The sequence below is a fragment of the Erinaceus europaeus genome, chromosome X, assembly GCF_950295315.1.
Source record: "Erinaceus europaeus chromosome X, mEriEur2.1, whole genome shotgun sequence".
NCBI classification, from domain to species: domain Eukaryota; kingdom Metazoa; phylum Chordata; class Mammalia; order Eulipotyphla; family Erinaceidae; genus Erinaceus; species Erinaceus europaeus.
In genome coordinates, this window is record NC_080185.1 from 105093441 (window position 1) to 105113768 (window position 20328).

At 42.4% G+C, this 20328-nt stretch overlaps 1 protein-coding gene across 7 annotated transcripts in view; it reads left to right on the plus strand.

Moving 5' to 3' along the window:
• Positions 1-20328, plus strand: part of DMD (dystrophin) — a 2449111-nt gene that overhangs the window by 1821066 nt on the left and 607717 nt on the right. For all 7 annotated transcript variants that reach the window (XM_060182733.1, XM_060182732.1, XM_060182735.1 and 4 more), the window contains one exon: positions 1325-1479. In XM_060182733.1, coding sequence (XP_060038716.1) covers positions 1325-1479 — 155 coding nt within the window. The remainder of the gene's footprint in view (positions 1-1324; positions 1480-20328) is intronic.

Below are 20328 nucleotides of genomic sequence, written 5' to 3' on the forward strand. Positions count from 1 at the left end.
AAAAATACGTGACTATTCTAGTTTTACCACAATCTTTCTAGCTTTAGGTTTTATGTATTATCAATTTAATAGGCCCCAAATTGTAGCTACTTGATTTACTACTCACGGCTGTTTTTGTTTAAGTTCATGTTTCTTTGTCCTTTGTAAATTAAAAACCTTGCCTTCCTCCTCCTGCTTAAATTGCTTCTTGTGACTTCTCTATCAGTGGTGTTACCTACCATGTTGGAGTGGATCTAACTATTCATAGCATTTTTTTTCTACCATAGCATTTTAGTATTATTTTTTTAAAAAGCAGTCTCTCTTTATTATTATTTTCATTCTTTCTATTTTATTTTGATAGGACAGAGAGAAATTGAGAGGGGGAAGGATACAGAGTGAGAGAAAGATACATAGAATGACACCTGTGGATCTGCTTCACTGCTCGCGAAACATTCTCCCTGCAGGTGGGGGGAGTGGAGACTTGAACCCAGGCCCTTCCTTATGCATGATACCACGTGCACTCAACTGGCTGCACCACTGCCCACCCAAGCCCAATTTTAATATTATCTTAGTGCTTAGAAGCCATGCATTAGCAGTAGTGCTTAACGTCAATTTTGGGTCACTGTTATTGCTGTGACTGATTTATTTGTCTTTGACACATGGTATGTCAAGTGGTATAATGCATAGTTTATTGATAGTTGATTACCGCAGGGAAGGATGAAGGTTTTGATTATTTGATTCATCAAGGCTTTCATATTTCTGAGATCAGACGGTTTTTATATTTCAGTGATTGTTCTAAGTTTAAAGTGTTGTAAGTTGGTTTTTCAAGGAAAGTTTGTAAGTACAGTAGTGGTACTGCTCTATTGATGTTCAACATTTTCTGTGTGCAGGTTTAGTTGAATGCCAGTAGATGGCACTAATTACATAAACAATTCAACAAGTTATTGAAGAAAGAAATAACATGAAGGTTTTTGTTTTTTCAGTTCAAATTTTGGTGTATGGCATAGACTCAGTAATTATCTGAGAGCTTGCCTTTATCACTCTCTTCCACTGTAAATAATCAATCTTAGCTCTTTTTCTTTTCCTAATTAATCAGTGTTAAATCAAAGTAACTTACATTGGTTGTGGCTCAAGTTGGTGCTACTGAAAAGTGTTGTCATAAAAAGTGAGTTATCCTGTACTGTTAATGTTGACTAAGTCACATGATAAGTTAAAAATACTCATGAAGATCTATGTTGGTCTCAGGACCCATGGTCAGTTCTGCGTATGGCACATTTTAAGAAACTCCAGCTCGAGATTTCACAGAAAACTGCTTTTTTATGTTCTTTCTCATTTGCATCTATAGCAGCTGTCCAAAGACCTCCGCCAGTGGCAGATAAATGTGGATGTGGCAAATGACTTGGCACTGAAACTTCTCCGGGACTACTCTGCAGATGATACCAGAAAAGTACACATGATAACAGAGAACATCAATGCCTCTTGGGGAAACATTCAAAAAAGGTATGAAGTCCATTCTTTCTAAAACTGTCACTGGCTATAAGAATGGTGATACTAGGTAGACAAAGCAAGTATATTTCCCCATCCCTGTTAACTTGGGCCTTGGAGGTTCTAGTATGACCAATGTCAACTATGCTTATAGATATGCTTATGTCTTCTAATTAAAAAAAAAAGAGCCTGAGAACTGGTGACATTACATCATGATGTTTGCTGGCCTAGCCTTACTCTGACAAGGAAGTGACTTTGGGCTTCATGAGGAAATGATATCTATCCATGGCACCATCACTGGCACAGCCAATGGGAAAATGTTCAGTGTACCAAGGTTCATAGCTTCACTTCCCACTGTGGAAATCCCAGATCTCAGAGACACTATTTTCTCAAACTAGAGCCTTTCTCCTTATTATGCATCCTCTAAACTCCTGGAGCTTTTCTTTCATCGGCATTTAATCTAATAATAAATAAGAACATGACTTCTGTAACTGATTGCTTGATGTTGCCCTTCACATTAGACTGAACGCCTTAGGACAGAGTCTTTCTCATTTGACACACATGCCCTGAGCTCTAGAATCAGCTGATATAATAGGAAGCCAGTACATATTTGTTGAATGATGGCTGTCTTTGCAAAATGCAAAGTTACCTAGTATATTCTGTAGTCAGTTAAGGATTGCTGGCTATTCATTTTTAGCTGTGTCAGAAAAGAAGGAGAAACTGATGCCTTTACAAGCATGAGGAAGACTACAGTGAAAGGTAAATCTGTTCCAGAAGATGACAAATGACTGGAAAAGTCAGGCAATGGGAAATATAGCCAGCAGATTTTGAACTAAGAGAAGAAGCATATAGGGGTACTGGTCTATGGAAATAGAAATTGAGTTAAATATTGGAGAATGAAAATCTCTTGGAAACTAAATATTAAGCTGGTGGAATAAAGCAGCTGTAGAATGAATATTCAGATGAGTGTTCAGATGACCACAGAAAGGAAGATTCTCCCTGATGGCAGGGATTTGTAGTTGAGACTCTTATCAGTAAGACTCTGATGGCTAGAAGAAGGCAAGCTTGAATATTAGGGGGCTGATAATTTGGGAAACATTCTCAGTCACTGCTTCCTCTCAGTGGCAACATTTAGTTTGCTAAATGTTTAATGTAACATTTAGTTTACTAAATGGCAACATTTAGTTTACTAAATGTTTAATGTAACATTTTAGTTTACTAAAAGCAGACTTTGTCTTGGAGAGACTTGCTCATATGAAATTGACAAGAGTCCTCAGTTGGATTTCAATGAGAAATCACCCATCTAAGTCGCTCCTGCTAGTCTGCCTATGCCCCATCTATTCGATCTACATAATGCAGGATCATCCTTTTAAACACAGTTCCTTCATGGACGCCACTCATCCTCATTCTAATTTCAAAGCTTTCAGTGGCTTATCCATTATTATTTGAAGGTATCCCACATTCTTTAAGTAACTTCAAGACCTTTATGTCTTGCCTTTTCCTTAAAATGCATGCCTATTTTTTCTCTGTTCATGTATCACTCTTGCCCAGTGTACATGATAGAGTCACACTGAGCAAGTCTCATTTCTTCATAGCTATGATTTTTCTTTGTTATCACCAGCTGACCAGCAGGTATGATTCCGCTGTCCTCCTCTTTGCCTAGTTCATTGCCCAGGTCTCAGTGCAAATTCTCCCTTTACCCAGGAATCCATTTCTGATTGCCGACCCTTTGGTGTTGACTCCATGAGAGAATATGAACTGACTGCTACTAACTCCAAAACATTTAAAATATATTGTATTTATTTTATTTTAATGAGAGAGACAGAGAGAGAAAGACCAGAACATTGCTCATCTCTTCATTGTATTGGTGCTGGGGATTGAACCGGGGACCTCATATCCTCAGGAATGAAAGGTCTTTTGCAAGGGGGCCATGCGGTGGTGCACCCTGGTTATCACCATGCACAAGGGCCTGGGTTTAAACCCCCACTCCCCATCTGTAGAGGGACCACTTCATGAGCGGTGAAGCAGGTCTGCAGGTGTCTGTCTTTCTCCTGTCTATCTTCCCTCCCCTCTCAATTTCTCTCTATCCTGTCAAATAAAAAAAAAAAATAGGAAAAAAGAAAAAAAAATTACTGGGAGCAGTGGATTTGTAGTTAGTGCAGGCACTGAGCCCCAGCCATGACCCTGATGGAAAAAAAAAAAAAAAGCTTTTTGCATCACCATTATGCTGTCAACCCAGCCCAGCCAAGCCTAGCCTAGCCCAGCCCAGCCCACCTCCAAAATATTTTCTGATTTAATACATGGACAAACAACAAAATAGCTAGGTGCAAGTGTTCTGGCATGCCCATAACTTGAGATGAAATTCTACTGCACCTGCTAGACTTGCTTTCAGTTTCAAGAAACAGAAAACCCAAGTTCAGTATCTTGTGTGGGAGAAGCCTACTGGTTTCACATAATGAGAAGTTCATAGGTTCAGTGGTTCTGCACTGCCATCCCTGGAGCTACCATATTCTTCTGGCATTTTGCTTATAGTACGCCCATTCCTGTAAGGAAGAGAAGAGGGGTAAGGAGCAGTGTTTGTAGCAGAGCAATGGCTTTTATTAGAGCATCGTATGTCATGAAATTCTAGTGACTACCAATTGGGGTTGGACCACAATAAAGTCTGCCACCAAGCATGGACTTGGAAAAGAACAAGGTGATCAAATGGCATGCTATACCTAGGCAGCATTAGGTTCCCTTGGGGAGAGAGCCAGTTAAATCTTTGAGTAGATATCATATGCTCTACAAGATATATTCATGGACAGTATATGCATAACATATTTTCATGCAGGATTTTAATAACTATAAGCCACATATGTTTATCGGTTCTTTCTTTTTTTTTTTTTTCTTACAGTCAACAGTAAATACAATAGTTTGTACGTGCATAACATTTCTCAGTTTTAGGTTCTTTTGGTCAGTGTGACAGGGCATCGGAAGGCTGTTTCTTTATTGACCAACAACAGTAAATCAGATTTTGGTTGGCTACTGCTTCTCTCCTTTTGCATTCTTTTTTTAATTTTTTTTAAGAAAGGAGACATTAACAAAACTGTAGGATAGGAGGGTACAACTCCGCACAATTCCCACCATCCGATCTCCATATCCCATCCCCTTCCCTGATAGCTTTCCCATTCTCTAACCCTCTGGGAGTATGGACCCAGGGTCGTTGTGGGTTGCAGAAGGTGGAAGGTCTGGCTTCTGTAACTGCTTCCCCACTGAACATGGGTGTTGACTGGTCGATCCATACTCCCAGTCTGCCTCTCTCTTTCCCTAGTGGGGTGGGGCTCAGGGAAAGCAGAGCTCCAGGACACATTGGTGGGGTTGTCTGTCCAGGGAAGTCTGGTCAGCATCATGCTAGCATCTGGAACCTGGTGGTTGAAAAGAGAGTTAACATACAAAGCCAAACAAATTGTTGACCAGTCATGAACCTAAAGGCTGGAATAGTGCAGATGAAGAGTTGGGAGGGGGTCCTCCATTTTGTCATTCCACTCCTGAAGTCTCTGGACACAGTCTGAAGTGAAGCATGCTGGGTTGGCACTCGTTGTGTTGATTAGGTTGCGATCAGCAGATGCAATATTATTTGATATGAATTGAGCGGAGCATGCAGGAAAGTGGGACCCACCCTAAGGTTCCAGAACTGGGTGAAATGTAGGCTCTATAGTGGAAATGTGCGGTTCCTGCTGTCTTAGGGTTCAAGAAGACAATGGATAGTTATTGTTATCATCACATTATTTGGTAATTGGGTTAACTTTTAAAAGTCCCTTTGTTAGGGTTTGCTGTATAATACCCAGCATCTTGTATATAGTGGTGCCACCGGTTGCTTCTGTTCTCCCTCGTCTAGGCTTTTGAGAGAGTCAACATATCAAAGACTCAGCCTATGTATTAAAAAGACTCAGTCTGTGTTTTAAAAAGTTCCAGACATATGATCAATTTTTCCCCTCTCATATTAATTGAATAGTGGTTTATATGACTATACTTTAATAGGAGTGTACATAAACACCATTCCCACCACCAAAAGACTGTGTCCCATCCTACCTACCCCACCACCACCCCCCCTCCCTCCCACTGCCCCGGGAAGCTGAATGTCTACCCTCCCCCTCACCACAGGTTTTTTACTTTGGTGCCCTACTCTCGGTTTAATTGGTCCAACCTCTGTGGAGAGCAGTCTGGAGAAATCTCACAAGGCTAGACACAGACCTTCCATATGACCTAGTAATTTCTCTCCTGGGGATATACCCCAAGGATTCCATAATGCCCAGTCAAAAAGATATGTGTACACCTATGTTCATAGCAGCACAGTTCATAATAGCTAAAATCTGGAAGCAACCCAGGTGCCCAACAACAGATGAGTGGCTGAGAAAGCTGTGGTATACATACACAATGGAATGCTATGCAGCTATTAAGAAAAATGAACCCACCTTATCTGACCCATCTTGTGCCGGGATAGCCTGAGGGTACTTCTTCCCGAGCCGGTGCTCTCTGGGTTGGAGAGAACTCAACTGGAGCTGATCTAGGCTGCTGTGTGGGAGAGGGATCAGGAACGCGTGCTGCACCAACTTCCGCAGGAGATACACTCTGGAACTCTCGGAGCCGGAAAGCAATTTCCAAGTGTCTTTAATCAGAAGAGCAGCTGTTTTTATACTCTCCAAGTAGGGTGGAAACAGGATGTGATATAGAGAGGGTGGAGAGAAAAGTGACTGGTGAAAATCAGAGTGTGACAAGGAGGGGGCGGAACAGGCGAGAATCCTATGACTGAACCACCAATGCCCTGGAGTGCTTTATGTAAAAGTGATTTATGTAAATAGACCAAACCTTTGGATCAGTAAATCCCTATATAGGCATATGGATAAGAAGAAGCCAGGGGGAGATGGCAACTACCCAACATCTCCCCCTTTCTTTTTAACTTTTTGCCATAGTATCAGGAGTGTGGGGCACTTTGTGAGGCAGGGAGACTGATAAGAGGCACACCTTTTTTTTTGGGGGGTTCTACTGTCCCTCCTTGCTCAACCTCTCCGTGGAGAGAGAGACTAACAGGATTGACACACCCCTCAGGCTCAAGCCCTTCCAAGCTCAACCATATCCTCACAATTCCCCAACATCTTCCTCTTACTTAATGGCCATATATAACTGGGTCAATGTCTGTAAAAGGCTTCATCTCTGTCAGGGGAATAGCAGTGTAGGGGTGAACGGAAACCTGTTGGGAAGAAAGCAGAATGATAGTGTGTAAGTGTCTTTAAAAAGAACTAGCACAAGACGGAGGGATAAGTAAGAGTAGCAAGAGACAGAGTGAGCCTGATGGGTGGAGGAGTGGGGGCCTGATAAGCCGAGGGGCTAGAGGGGTGATCTGGCATTGCAAAATCCCGAGTCAGCCTGCTACAGTCATTCTTCAAGAAGTCCAGGAGTATAAAAGGAGTGTCTAGCAAGTTCTATAGAAGCATCAGTCCAATGTCAACAGCCAGGAAATAAATGCCACACGTCTATCTTGATGGAGGAGGACGGCCACCGGAACTTTTCTTCTCTGTAGAGAGTGACCTGGAACCGCCAAAACATGATGGGCGAAACAGAAGCAGGAAGAGCAGACACCGATGGTTGAGAGAAAGGCAGTAGGAAAGTCTTGTCCTTCGGAGTCTGTGAATCAGGTTCTCCAGATCGTGTCAGGTCACATCATGGGTTTCTGGGGATGGCTGTAATTGTGGGTGATGTCAGAGGTCAGGGGTCCAAGATGGATTTCTGGGGATTCTATATGAGCAGATGCTTCTTTATGCGAAGGCTTGTCATAGCTGTAGTCAATTACTTATGAAAAAACTTTGTAACAAATTAGAAGTTTACTACAATTGATAACTCAATGATTATAACTGGTTTAGGTATCTTTATAATTTTGTGTAAAGGTCATCTTACGTGACCTCATGTAGCAGTCTTTATATAGCAAAGTTTTCATACCGAGTTTAAGTTACATATATTGATTCTTGACTATTTTTACATTGGGTTTTTAAGCAAACTCAGGTTACTAGAGTTAACACATTTTAGTGACATTTTTTTTTTTTTTTGGTACATTTACAATATCAGATTGATGCCAAATTTGTTGTGGATTAATTTCCACAAGATAGCTTACAGGACATTTTTGGGGGCCCTCCAAAAATGTCCTGTATAGAGAATCTGTATTTTAACTTAGGAGATGAAGAATTGTCACATTGAATATTTAGAGTTTTACCTTAAACACTCAGTTACTTAAATGAATTGATTTTACCTCTTCTCGTAAAAATGTAACTTCGAAGTTACAATTTAACTGTTAAGTTAATGTTTACCAAACTTGAAACACGCATATTAAACATATAGTTTATAACACACAGGAGGAGAAAAACTTGTAAATAAGATATATCATTTCAAATGTGAATTTAGAACTACTGTCATAGTTGAACCATCTTTACTCACACAGTTTAAGACTAAACATTTCATATTGGTATCAAGACTTAAAAAAGAAATCAAAAGGGGGAATGAATAATTTATGGACTGTTTCTGGACGTCTCCAGAAACCATGGCTGCGTCCAGCCGTTTGATATAAAGTCAGTTAACTTTCAGAGTACTCTGAGCACAATGGGTCATACAAAAATTTTGGTCACTCAACTCACTCAATTTTTTTTTTTTTCACTCACTCACTCACTCACAAAACACAACTGGCCAGTCATAGCATAAGACATTCATTCGGGGGGGGGGAGAGTTCTGTGAATCAGATTTTTTTTTTTTTTTGATTCTGCCATGCTGTATTATGGATCCTGGGGTGCATCCTGTAGCCAGTCCTCTTGCAGCCAGTCTTCTTGCAGTGTTTCTTGTTCTTCAGGGATATCAGCACCATCATGTGGGTATTGCCGGACATGGCGGGCAGGAACCCAAACAGGCTTGGAGTAATTTTGTGGAAAAATACATGCGAAACCCCTCCCCATAGTCAACAGGGGGTCAGGTCCTTTCCAAATTTTATCAAGTGGGTCTTTCCATTTGACTTTAATAGCTGGGAGGGTGGGTGGTGTTTGCCAATGAAGAATTATAGGAGGTTGGTCGGAGTTTTTGTAAATATTAAAGAGATTTAATGTAGTTAAGGCTTTTGCCAGCTGGATATTAGGGGGGTACATTTCCCCTTTTTCTTTATTTAATTGAGCCTTAAGAGTTTGATGGGCCCTCTCAACAATGCCTTGTCCCTGTGGATTATACGGAATGCCTGTAGTATGAGTAATGTTCCAGAGGGAACAAAAATCTTTAAATTGTTTGCTGGTAAAAGCAGGTCCATTATCCGTTTTAAGTTGAAGAGGTAAGCCCATTACAGCAAAACAGGAGAGCATATGGCTTATAAGCTTTTTTGAGTTTTCTCCAGTCTGAGCTGTAGCCCACATAAACTTAGAGAAGGTATCAATTGAGACGAACACATATTTTTGTTTGCCAAAGTTAGGTATGTGGGTAACATCAATTTGCCAAAGAGCGTTGGCTTTTAAACCTCGAGGATTAACCCCTAGAGTCTGAATAGCAGGTGTTTTGATTAGACCTGCACAGGAGGAACATGTAGCAAGAATACGTTTTAACTGTGGCAGAGGAATATCAGGAAATCGAGCTCGAAGACCTTTAAGATTAACATGGGTTAGGGAATGAAAGTCAGCAGGATTAGAGACAGAGGCTAGGAGAATTCCTGTGGAGGCAAGGCGGTCAGCTGCAGCATTCCCTTCGGACAGGGGACCAGGAAGAGGGCTGTGGGAACGTAGGTGCTGAACATACAGTGGATGGGTTCGAGAACAGAGCATAGAGGCAATTTGAATTAAAAGAGGAGAAAGTGGGTTGTCATCAATTCTTACATAAGATCGAGCAAGCCATGGAAGTAAGTTAACAGTATACACACTGTCAGAAAAAAGGTTGAAGGATTCTGGTACAGCTTTTAATGCAAGGAAAACAGCATAAAGTTCTTTGTACTGAGGGGAATTATCAGGAAGTTCAGTAAAGAGAGGTTTGGGGTATTGCTGGTCTGGATAATATATAAGGGCAGCAGCTCCCTTTTTTCCACCATCAGTGAACACTGTAGGAGCAGAGGGGATGGGATCTCGAGAGAAAAGTTTAGGTACTAGTAGAGGCAACAGAGGTAAAGAAGCTATCAAATTATTAGAGGGAAAATGATTATCTAATTGTCCTGGAAAGCCCATTAAACTTATGGCAAAACGAGAATGGTGGCGTATGAGCCATTCTGTGTCAGTGAGAGAAAAGGGAAGAATGATTGAATCTGGTTCCCTTCCTAAGACCTGAACCGATCTGTTTCTTCCTTGGCGAACCATAAATGCTAAGGCATCAATCTCGGTAAGGAGTCTTGGAGCTCCGCCTACTGGCGTATGAAGCCATTCGAGAACGCCATGTTTCTGCCACAATGCCCCCACTACCGTGGGGGTGGAGTTAAAGATTAGAAGATTTACTGGAGAGGAGGGGGAGAATCGAACGAGGTGCATGTCCTGGAGAGCCTGGTTAACTTTTTCCAGAGCCAAGGATGCTTCGGGGGTTAACATACGCTTTGAGGAGGGCTGTTTGTTTCCTTTTAACAGATCGAACAGTGGTTGCAGGCAGCTCGTAGGCAGATAAAGATACTGCCTAAGCCAATTCAAATTTCCAAGAAAACTTTGTAAAGAAGCAAGAGTGAGATTAGAAGGAAAAGTAACACAAGGTTTTAAAGGACGAATCTGCGTTAGGGAAATCTCTGAGCCTAAGAAAGATATTGGAGGGATTAGCTGTATCTTCTCAGGAGCTACATTAAGTCCACTTCTCTTTAAGGCAGGGATTAGAAAATCACGTAGGGCGGAGAGATCTGTATCTAATTCTCCCCATATTAACACGTCATCCATATAATGAAAAACCTTAAGGCCCTTATGAATATATGGAAAAAGGGCAGATTTAACAACCTCTTGACAAATAGTAGGACTATTAGCCATGCCCTGGGGCAGTACCACCCATTCAAATCTATCGGCAGGGCTGGCATTATTAATAGAAGGAACAGAGAAAGCAAAACGTTTACAATCTTGTGGGTGTAAGGGAATAGAGAAAAAACAATCCTGTATATCAATAGCTATGACTGGAATTCCTGTGGGAATTGCGGAAGCAAGAGGCAAACCCCTTTGGGGGGAGCCCCAAACCTGCATGGTTTTATTAACTGCACGAAGATCTTGGAGGAGGCGCCATTTTCCTGAGCGCTTTTTAATTACAAAGACTGGAGTATTCCATGGGCTCCGAGAATGACGAATGTGTCCCAACGATAACTGCTCTTGGACGAGTTTTTTTAAAATTTCTAGCTTCTCCCTAGGCAAAGGCCACTGTTCCACCCAGACAGGCTCATTAGAAAGCCAATCTAAGCGGGGAGTTCTGTTACGAACAGTGGCAGTTAGTATTGGGGGTGCTGGTTGGGTCTAGCAGTCTCACAGGAGTGAGTGTGGTGTCCTGCAGAGGTGTCTGAGGATATCACTACATCTAAAGATTCCAGCAAGTCTCTTCCCAATAAATTGGTGCTTATATCAGCTATTAAAGGCTGAAAGCGTCCGGTAGTCCCTTCTGGATCTTCCCACACAAGGGAATCTCGTGTGCGGAATGCCTGAGTCAATCCTCCAACACCATGTAAGCGTGGTCCTGGGAGGAGTTCCCAACTCTGGGGAACCTCTGCTTGTCTTAATATTGTCTTATCTGCTCCCGTGTCAATCAAACACTTAAAAGGAATATTACCAATCTTTACTGTCATAGTTGGGTGACCCCTTTCTAAAACAGGGGTGGTCCATAAAATCTCAGGCTCTGAATTCGAGCTGTTCTCTTGCTCCAGCCGGTTATTTCTATGCTGGAAGTTCCCACATACCACGGGTTCCTCCTTCTGCTCACCCTCTGTTATTGTTACTTGGCGTGGTGGGTATAGCGACGGATTGGGTCCCAAGCTGGGCTTCTGTTTGTGGAAGAAGGGCACAGCACCAAGCGGGCGACCTGCTTCCTTCCCTCTTGGGGGCGGGGCTAAGGGAAGCCCCATACCTAGTTTAAATCCCTGTTTACATTTGGCAGAGGCGTGCCGTTCCTATGGAACCTTGACCAACAATCTCTCCTCCAGTGAAATCCTTTCTGGCATCTGGGACAAGGCATTCGTGGTCTCTGATTCCCTGTCTGGATGCGGGGTTGCCCTGATTGGAGGCGGGGTTGCCCTGACTGGAGGTGGGGTCGCCCTGACTGGAGGCGGGGTCGCGGTCTATTTTCTGGACATTGGTTACGCCAATGCCCTTGGCGACCGCACTGAAAGCAAGCTCCTTTTTGCTTATGTAAGGTAGCTGCATATGCCTGTAACATAGGTCCTTGAAAAGAGCTTGATCTGAGATCCTGTGTAGCTAGAATCCAAGTATCTGGGTGTTCATTTTTAAGAGTGATACAGGCCTGTCGAAAATGCGGAAGCATTCCATCCCAGACTATGGATCGCAGTAGGAGAAAACGAGCGTCAGGATTATAAATCTTCCTTTCCAAACTCGACTGGACCCTGGCAATGAATTTAGCGAGGGATTCATCAGGTTCTTGTTGCAGGGAGAGAATGGGGGCTGAGGCTGCTCCCATGGGTGGTGTTAATCGCTCCCATGCTTTTAATGCACACAGGCGTACTTGATCAAAATACCCCGCTGGAAACTTGGCTTCCGCCTGTTGAATCCCTGTTTCTAATTGGCCTGTTCCAAACAATGCATCAAAATTACCCTCTGGCTGATTTTGAATATTTTTCCGCGATTGTTGTAAACATTCATCGCGAAAGAATGCCTCCCATTGCAGGAAGAGGGGGCCTGGGAGCGTAGCACGAGTCACATCTCTCCAATCTTGAGGGGTATTAAGGTTCTGAAGCAGGCCTTGTAAAATGGACCTGGTCCATGGGGCATGAACACCGTCATCTTTGATAGCCTGGCGTAGTTCCTTCAGGTCTGTGGCGGAATATGGATACCAGGCCTGAGGTTTTTGTCTATTGGGGGCAACATTGACCGGAAATGTGTGGACTTCCTCTGATAAGTGTGTAGCGGTAGGAGGAGTCACTGAAGTGGAAGCTTCTGGACAAGTGGCCGAAGAAGTGGTTTTGGAGGCTACAGGAGAATTCGGACATGTGTCTATCAAAACAGGGTGGGGTGAAGAAGCAGCCGTGGAGGCAGCAGGAGGTTCCGGACACGTTTCTGCCAAAATGGGGGTGGCCGAAGAAGTGGCTGTGGAGTCCAAAGGAGAATTCGGACACGTGTCTGCCAAAATAGGGGCCTCAGGGCAAGATGCCAAAATAGGGGCCTCAGGGCAAGATGCAGAGGAATTAGGGTGGGTCAAGATCACGACAGGCCTTTGCTTCTTCTTGTTTTTAAGGTGCTGGTTAAGTTCTATGATTACTTCCTTTATCTCTTGGACCTCAGCCTCTAGTTTCTTAAGCCTTTTGAGAGGTTGCCCTATATATCCCTTAAAAGCTGCTATGATGATCAACAGGATATAAGGTGAAGCCCCGAGAAAAATGTCCCAGATATATAAAAATTGTATACTGGAAAAAGAATGCAGGATTTGGAAAAGATTTTCCATGGTGGAAAGATCTCCGGAAAACAATAAAAAAGAAAAAAAAATCACAGTGCCTTAACACAATATTGCAGATACCCAAAAGGTGTGTACTTATCTAAGATGTCTTCTTGTAAATCTGCTGCTTACGGGTCCCTGTTCCGGGCGCCAGATGCCGGGATAGCCTGAGGGTACTTCTTCCCGAGCCGGTGCTCTCTGGGTTGGAGAGAACTCAACTGGAGCTGATCTAGGCTGCTGTGTGGGAGAGGGATCAGGAACGCGTGCTGCACCAACTTCCGCAGGAGATACACTCTGGAACTCTCGGAGCCGGAAAGCAATTTCCAAGTGTCTTTAATCAGAAGAGCAGCTGTTTTTATACTCTCCAAGTAGGGTGGAAACAGGATGTGATATAGAGAGGGTGGAGAGAAAAGTGACTGGTGAAAATCAGAGTGTGACAAGGAGGGGGCGGAACAGGCGAGAATCCTATGACTGAACCACCAATGCCCTGGAGTGCTTTATGTAAAAGTGATTTATGTAAATAGACCAAACCTTTGGATCAGTAAATCCCTATATAGGCATATGGATAAGAAGAAGCCAGGGGGAGATGGCAACTACCCAACAATCTTGGATGGAGCTAGAAGGAATTATGTTAAGTGAGCTAAGTCAGAAAGAGAAAGATGAGTATGAGATGATCCCACTCATCAACAGAAGTTGAGAAAGAACAGAAAGGGAAACTAAAACAGGATCTGATTAAATCTCCTTTTGCATTCTTTTTTAAATTAATTTATTTTTTAGTGATTTATATGACTACAATTTAATAGGTGTGTACATAAACACCATTCCCATCACCAAAAGATTGTGCCCCATCCCACCCCACCCCCCTCCACACCCCCATCCTTTTGCATTCTTAAAGATACATGTTATGCTCGAAAGAAATGCGACCAGCGGAGGTCAGGTGGTGGTGCACACTACTAAGCAAACATGTTACTATGTGCAAGGACCTGAATTTGGGTCCCTGGTCCCCACCTCAGGGGAGAAACCTCACAAACCATGATGTAGGCTTGTAGGTCTCTGTCTCTGTCTCTATCTCTCTTTTTCTTTCCCTCCCTCTCTCCCTCCCTCTCTCCTCTCAATTTCTTTTTGTCCTATCAAATAAAATTGAAAGAAAAATAAAATTGTATGTATCCATCATGGTGGAAAGCTGTACTCACAATCCTGCTGTAACTCCCTTTGGTTTGTATCCACCCAAACAGTACAGCATATCCTTAAGACCACCCACTGCGTATTAGGTTACTTAGGAAAGCGTTACTTCCTAACTTAACAGATAAAAAGATACCTCCTTTACGGAAATGGTTGATGTTATTCTATTTTCATCTCCCTTTTGGATTCATCCATTTCCAAGTGCCAGTGTTTACAGTGTCATATATTACAATAATCAGCAAATCTTAGTATTTTTACTTCTATTGTTCACCCTCTAAATATGTTTGAGGAGACCTTATTAATATTGATTTTGGAATTACGGAAGAAAAGGTCCATCTCTTTGATAAAGGCCTGTAAGCAAGATGTTTTAGGCCGGAGGAGTTCTGTTGAAAGTGTTCAGATTCTAGCAGGTCCTCAGAAACATGTGGTTTGTCCAATGACATTTTGTCACGGGGCTGATGAGAGAGAAATTGCTTCCCTGCTGGGGCCACTGTCTGTGTGGAGTTCACACTTCCTGCCTTTGCCTGGTGGGTGTTCTGTGGGTACTCAGTACTCAGCTTCCTCCCAACTCTCGAGATGTGAATGAGGGCTTCGCTGGCCTATATCACTCCTCATGGTGCTAGTGTATGTGTCCTGGCTTGAAGGGTCCTGCCCTGGCTCGGTATCTGCTTTGCCTTCCAAGCTGCTAGTATAGATTTTGGCCAGATGCAACCCTGAACTGGAGTCAGCCCATTAGAAAATGAATTAGTGAGTGAATGAATACGACTGATTATTAACAACTGCAAGTGCTTTATTTAATCTTTAATTAGAAGTTAGTGACTTTTCCTTTTAAAAATTTTAAATGGTTTGTTTATTTATTTATTTGATAGAGGCAGAGAGGAAAGGGGAGAGGGGGAGAGACAGAGAAATACCCATAGCACTGTTTGACCACTCATGAAGCTTTCCTCCTATAGATGGTGACCAGGGGCTTGGACCGGGGCCTGTGGGCACTGAAAAATGTGCGCTCAGCCAGGTGCACCTCCACCCAGCCCTATGGCTTTTCCTTCTATCTGGTAGCCTGTGGTCCAACTTGGTATTGTCTCTCACAGCGTTGCCTTACTGACAAGGTTAAAGAAGGTCATACTGGAAATCATTTCTCAGAGTTCAGATTTTCCCACTGAACATTAATCCATTATCTGCACTGAAATGTTCAGATGTGGATAAATACATGCAAACTTTTGTGCATCGGGAGCTTCCTTGAGGGGCCAGGTGGTGGTGCCCCTGGTTGAGCACACACACTACAGTGCGAAAGGACCCAGGCTCAAGCCCCTGGTTCTCTCCTGCAGAGGGAAGGCTTTCACAAGTGATGATGCAGGGCTGCAGGTGTCTCTCTGTCTCTCTCCCGCTCTATTATCCCCTTCCCTCTCAATTTCTGGCTGTCTCTATCCAATAAATAAATAAATAAATAAATAAATATGATTAAAAAGACTTAGGGGAAAATAAACTCCTTTGAAATAATAACATTTTTGATTCTAAAATCATTGGATATTACAGGAAACATAAAGAATGCAACATGGAACAACTTCGCTGTCATACACCAGCTGGCTATAGTTTCAGGGCACAATAAAGAAAAGCAAAAGCTAACTAGTTTTGTTTTACATTTTAGTATTTAATTGAAGCTTATAAACAGGGCAGAGGAAACTTCATATCCAGCACTGACTTTGCTAAGACCTTTGCCTACCATTTGTGTAATTAAAGATAAATAGCCACCAGTACCGAAAAGGAATAACTCCCTCATTCAGAAATAAAAGAAAAGGCCACGCCCCCAGCCTACTTAGCAATTCATATGAGACCAGAGATCCTCATTGGAGGCAGATACTTTGGTTTCCTGGTCATCTTCCATATAGAGTCCAGGTTAACAGTTACAGCAGAATGGGAGCTTCTGAAAATTCATGTTTTCCTAGTCGATTCCTGTGTGTAGACCTAAATCCGTGAATACGACAATATTAGATGCAATGTTACAAATGATTGTTGAGAAGCCTTTACGGATTCAATTTCAAGGACTGCCATCTGGCTGATGACTTTAGGAGGACACTGTCATGAGATTTCATTTCCTTATTTCTATTCCAGGATCCCTCTCTAAACCAGAAATGGGCATTCACTCAGAATTGTCTTTTCTGTAGCTACATCAGGGCTTCTTCTACAGTGACCAATCAAAAGGAGCAAGCTCATCAAGTAGAGGGAATGGCTCTTGTCTCTGAGGGTTTAGCATGACTTGAAGCTCCTAAAAAGAGAGGAGTCCAAGAAGACTACAGACCTTTAGCCAAAACAGCAGGAAGATGGGGATGCCTGTGTTCCGTGATGAGAAAGGCTCCTAAAACAAAGTATTTTAGGAAGAAGATGCGGACATGTTGCTTTTGAAATTCCCATTAGGAAGCCTGGTAGAGATGTAAGTAGTTGGATATACAAATCTATTTTTTTTAAGAAAGAGAGAGGCAGAGAGGCACAGAAAGAGTGAAAGAGACCACATCACACAGAAGCATCCATCAAAGCTTAGGGGACTGGGCTCAAACCTGGGGTGCAGTCTTCTATCCAAGCAAGCTACTTTGCCAGGCCGCATAGACAAATCTTCAGTCTTGGGACATGACAGTGACTTGAGATAGAGATGTAGAGTTGTAGAAGTGATCTGTGTAAGTCCCTTGCCACTGTAAAGCCCTTAGGTGTTTATGTTCCACGATTACCTGTCTCCTTTCTCCGCACGTTGCAAGCACATTGATCTGTAGGCACAACTGCTGGTAAGGATCCCCTGGGAGTTCAGTTTTACTAGAATGCTGCTCAGCCCTGGCTTATGGTGGTGCCAAGGATTGAACTTGGGAATTTTGGCGCCTGAGACATGATTATTTGTTGCATTAGCAATGGAATATCCCAGCCCCTAACCCTAGACTCTTTAACTTCTCATCTTTCAACTTTCTCCCTATTTCCACAACTGTACTGCCACCTATCCTTCCTCTTCACATGCAGATTTTATAGGCTCCAAGATGTCCACAGGAGAAGGTAGTGTTTTCCTCTAGAACAAAGCTGGACTTCCCCCTCTCTGTCATCATTTACTTGCCTGACTTATTTGTCCCTAAAGTCAGGGAAGGCTTACTTGCAACCTTTCCCTTTTCTCTGCTCTACTGAAATGTGTGTCAGAATAGCTCTTAATTCTAGGACTTCTACTTCAATAGTTGCTCTGGTGTTTGGCCTCTTTTCTTCATTGTGATTATCACTTCCTCTGGAAGCACCTCCATATTTTGCCAGATCCACACTCTCCACTTTTTTTTGCTTGTTCCTCTGTTTGCTTATTTAGCAGAGGGGCAAGTCAGTGAGTTTCTTCACTAGTTTTGAACAAATATGTCCACAACTGCTTTGCTGTGTCAAAACACTCTTTTTCTTCTTTTCCATCTATTTTATTTATTTAATTATGATGAACAAGACCATTGGATAAGAAGGGTACAATTCCATACAATTCTCACCACCAGAGTTTCATATCTCATCCCTTCCCTTCCACTGGAAACTTTCTTATTCTTTATTCCTCTGGGAGCCTGGACCCAGCATCATTGTAGGGGGCAGAAGGTGGAAGGTCTGGCTTCTCTGCTGGACATGGACATTGACAGGTCAATCCATACTTCCAGCCTGCGTCTATCTTTCCCTAGTGGGGCAGGACTCTGCAGAGGTGGTGTTCCAGGATACATTGGTGAGCTTGTCTGCCCACAGAAGCCAGGTTGTTGTCATGGTAGCATCTGCAACTTGGTGGCTGAAAAGCATTAAGATATAAAGCAGAACAAACTGTTTAAGAATCAGAAACCTAGAGGTAAAATATAGCAGATGAGATTTGGGGTCTCCATTTTGGGAAAAGCTAGGAAGTCTATTTTAGGTATATTCCAAGGGGCCTTTCTTTTCTGGAGCTATCTGGAGACTATGTTATGATCATCAGAATCAGTTTTATGGTTATGTAGCCACCCACACCTTGTATTTGCTTCATAATTGTACTCATCAGGTAGCAGGCACTAAATGGCTTTGGATTAGTTCCAAAAATCTTAGAGGATGAAGATTTGTTGCTGCCCTTGAAGCTCTGTAAAGAATGTGATAGGATGCTAACAGAATGTTAGCATCTCTTATTAAGTAAAGGGCTGCTTATGATATATTTGTAGCATGGTATAGTCATAAATATTAAAACTCCTAAAGACCTAATGGTGCCAGCTCAAGCCTCTCGGTTTAAGAGTAGCCTGTTTTTAATCCACCTCATTTAAAAAAAGCAGCATGTTTACAACTAAAAGGATTTAGTACATTAAAAACCCTATATATTAGTAACTCCTCTAAGTATATATTTCTTTGGCAGTAGAAGGAAAATATTTTTTTTTTTTGCTTTTTGAGAAAGTCTTGTAAATATAATTACAAAGCACTTCTATCTTAACCCTGATGAGACTCAGTCTCCCGCCTGATTATGAAGCATAAGAATTCTCTCCATTTTGCAATGGGATAATGTAACACCCTTCCTTCAAAACCTTTGGAGCTCTGAGCCAGGGAGTGCCGTGATCCATATGGATCTGGAAGGTCCATTGTGCTAGCTGCCTGCTTCACTGTATGTCATCTCCTTTGAGATAGTTTAAGTGTTTCTAGCTCGCAGTATTTGCAGGCAATAGGAGACATTTGGCGCACTCACACTGGTGATTCACTGGTGTGGGAAACTACCCAGTGATGTAGCCAGGTGGCAGTTTTTATACTAACCCAGTCTAACGGTCCTAAACTGAGCCCCTCCAGCACACAGCAAACTGTTTTTGGAAATGCCCTTAGAGGGCTGGCAAGATAGCTCACACTTGGATAGTGTGCCACTTTGTCATGTGCACAAACCAGGTTCGAGCCCAGCCCCCACAGCACAGAAGGAAACTTCTGTGTTGTGGTGTCTCTCTCTCTCTCTGTCTCTTTCTACGTCTGTCTCTGTCTATCTGAAAAAGTTGACTTGGAGCAGTGATGACCCTCCACCACCACCCCTTACATGCAACTGATCCATGAAATGATTCAGAAATTAAAAGAAAAGGTGTGATTGCTTCCTAAAGGACATTTATAGAACACAGCCAGATGTTTCTTTGCTTCATTAAAAAACTTAGCATGGCATCTAAAATTAAAACAAGTGGGTATCATTACTTGGTTTAATTGAAACTTCAATGTTAGCAGCAGTATCCTTTACAGCACTTCTTCAGTATATTTCTATTTGTCACTTTCTTTCTGTCACTATCATATCAGGAAGCTTTTACAATAGCCAATAAGAGCTATAAATTATGTTTAGGCAGTTAATTTTATTTTGATAAGTGGATACAGTTGTCCTTTGGCTTGTGATTTTTACCTCCCCAGGTTTTTTTGTTTGTTTGTTTGTTTGTTTTGTTTTGTTTTTTGTAAACCAGCTCTTTTAATTTAATTTTTTTAAATTTTTATTTATAAAAAGGAAACATTGACTAAATGATAGGATAAGAGGGATACAACTTCATACAATTCCCACCACCAGAACTCTGTATCCCATCCCCTCCCATGATAGCTTTCCTATTCTTTAACCCTCTGGGAGTATGGACCCAAGGTCATTGTGGGATGCAGAAGGTGGAAGGTCTGGCTTCTGTAATTGCTTCCCCACTGAACATGGGTGTTGATAGGTAGATCCATACTTCCAGCCTGTCTTTTTCTTTCCCTATTGGGGTATGGGCCCCAGATCACATCAAATCGATTGGGTTTATAATCAACAATATTTATACACCTTTCCCATATCTGGGAGCTACTCTCTTCCCTGATCCAGCTTTCTGATCCTTTTTCCAGCCATGACATCATCTCCCCAGACAATAACTTGGATCCATCTGCATATCAGATTTAAGGCTCAGGGGAAAAAAAACAAGAAAAAAAAACTAGTATAGCCACAGGCCCTTTGGAATATAACTAAAATATGCCTACTAGCTATCTACAAAACAGAGACCCTTCTCCCCAACTCTTCACCTGCACTATTCCAGCCTTTAGGTCCATGATTGGTCAACAATTTGTTTGGCTTTGTATGTTAACTCTCTTTTCAACCAC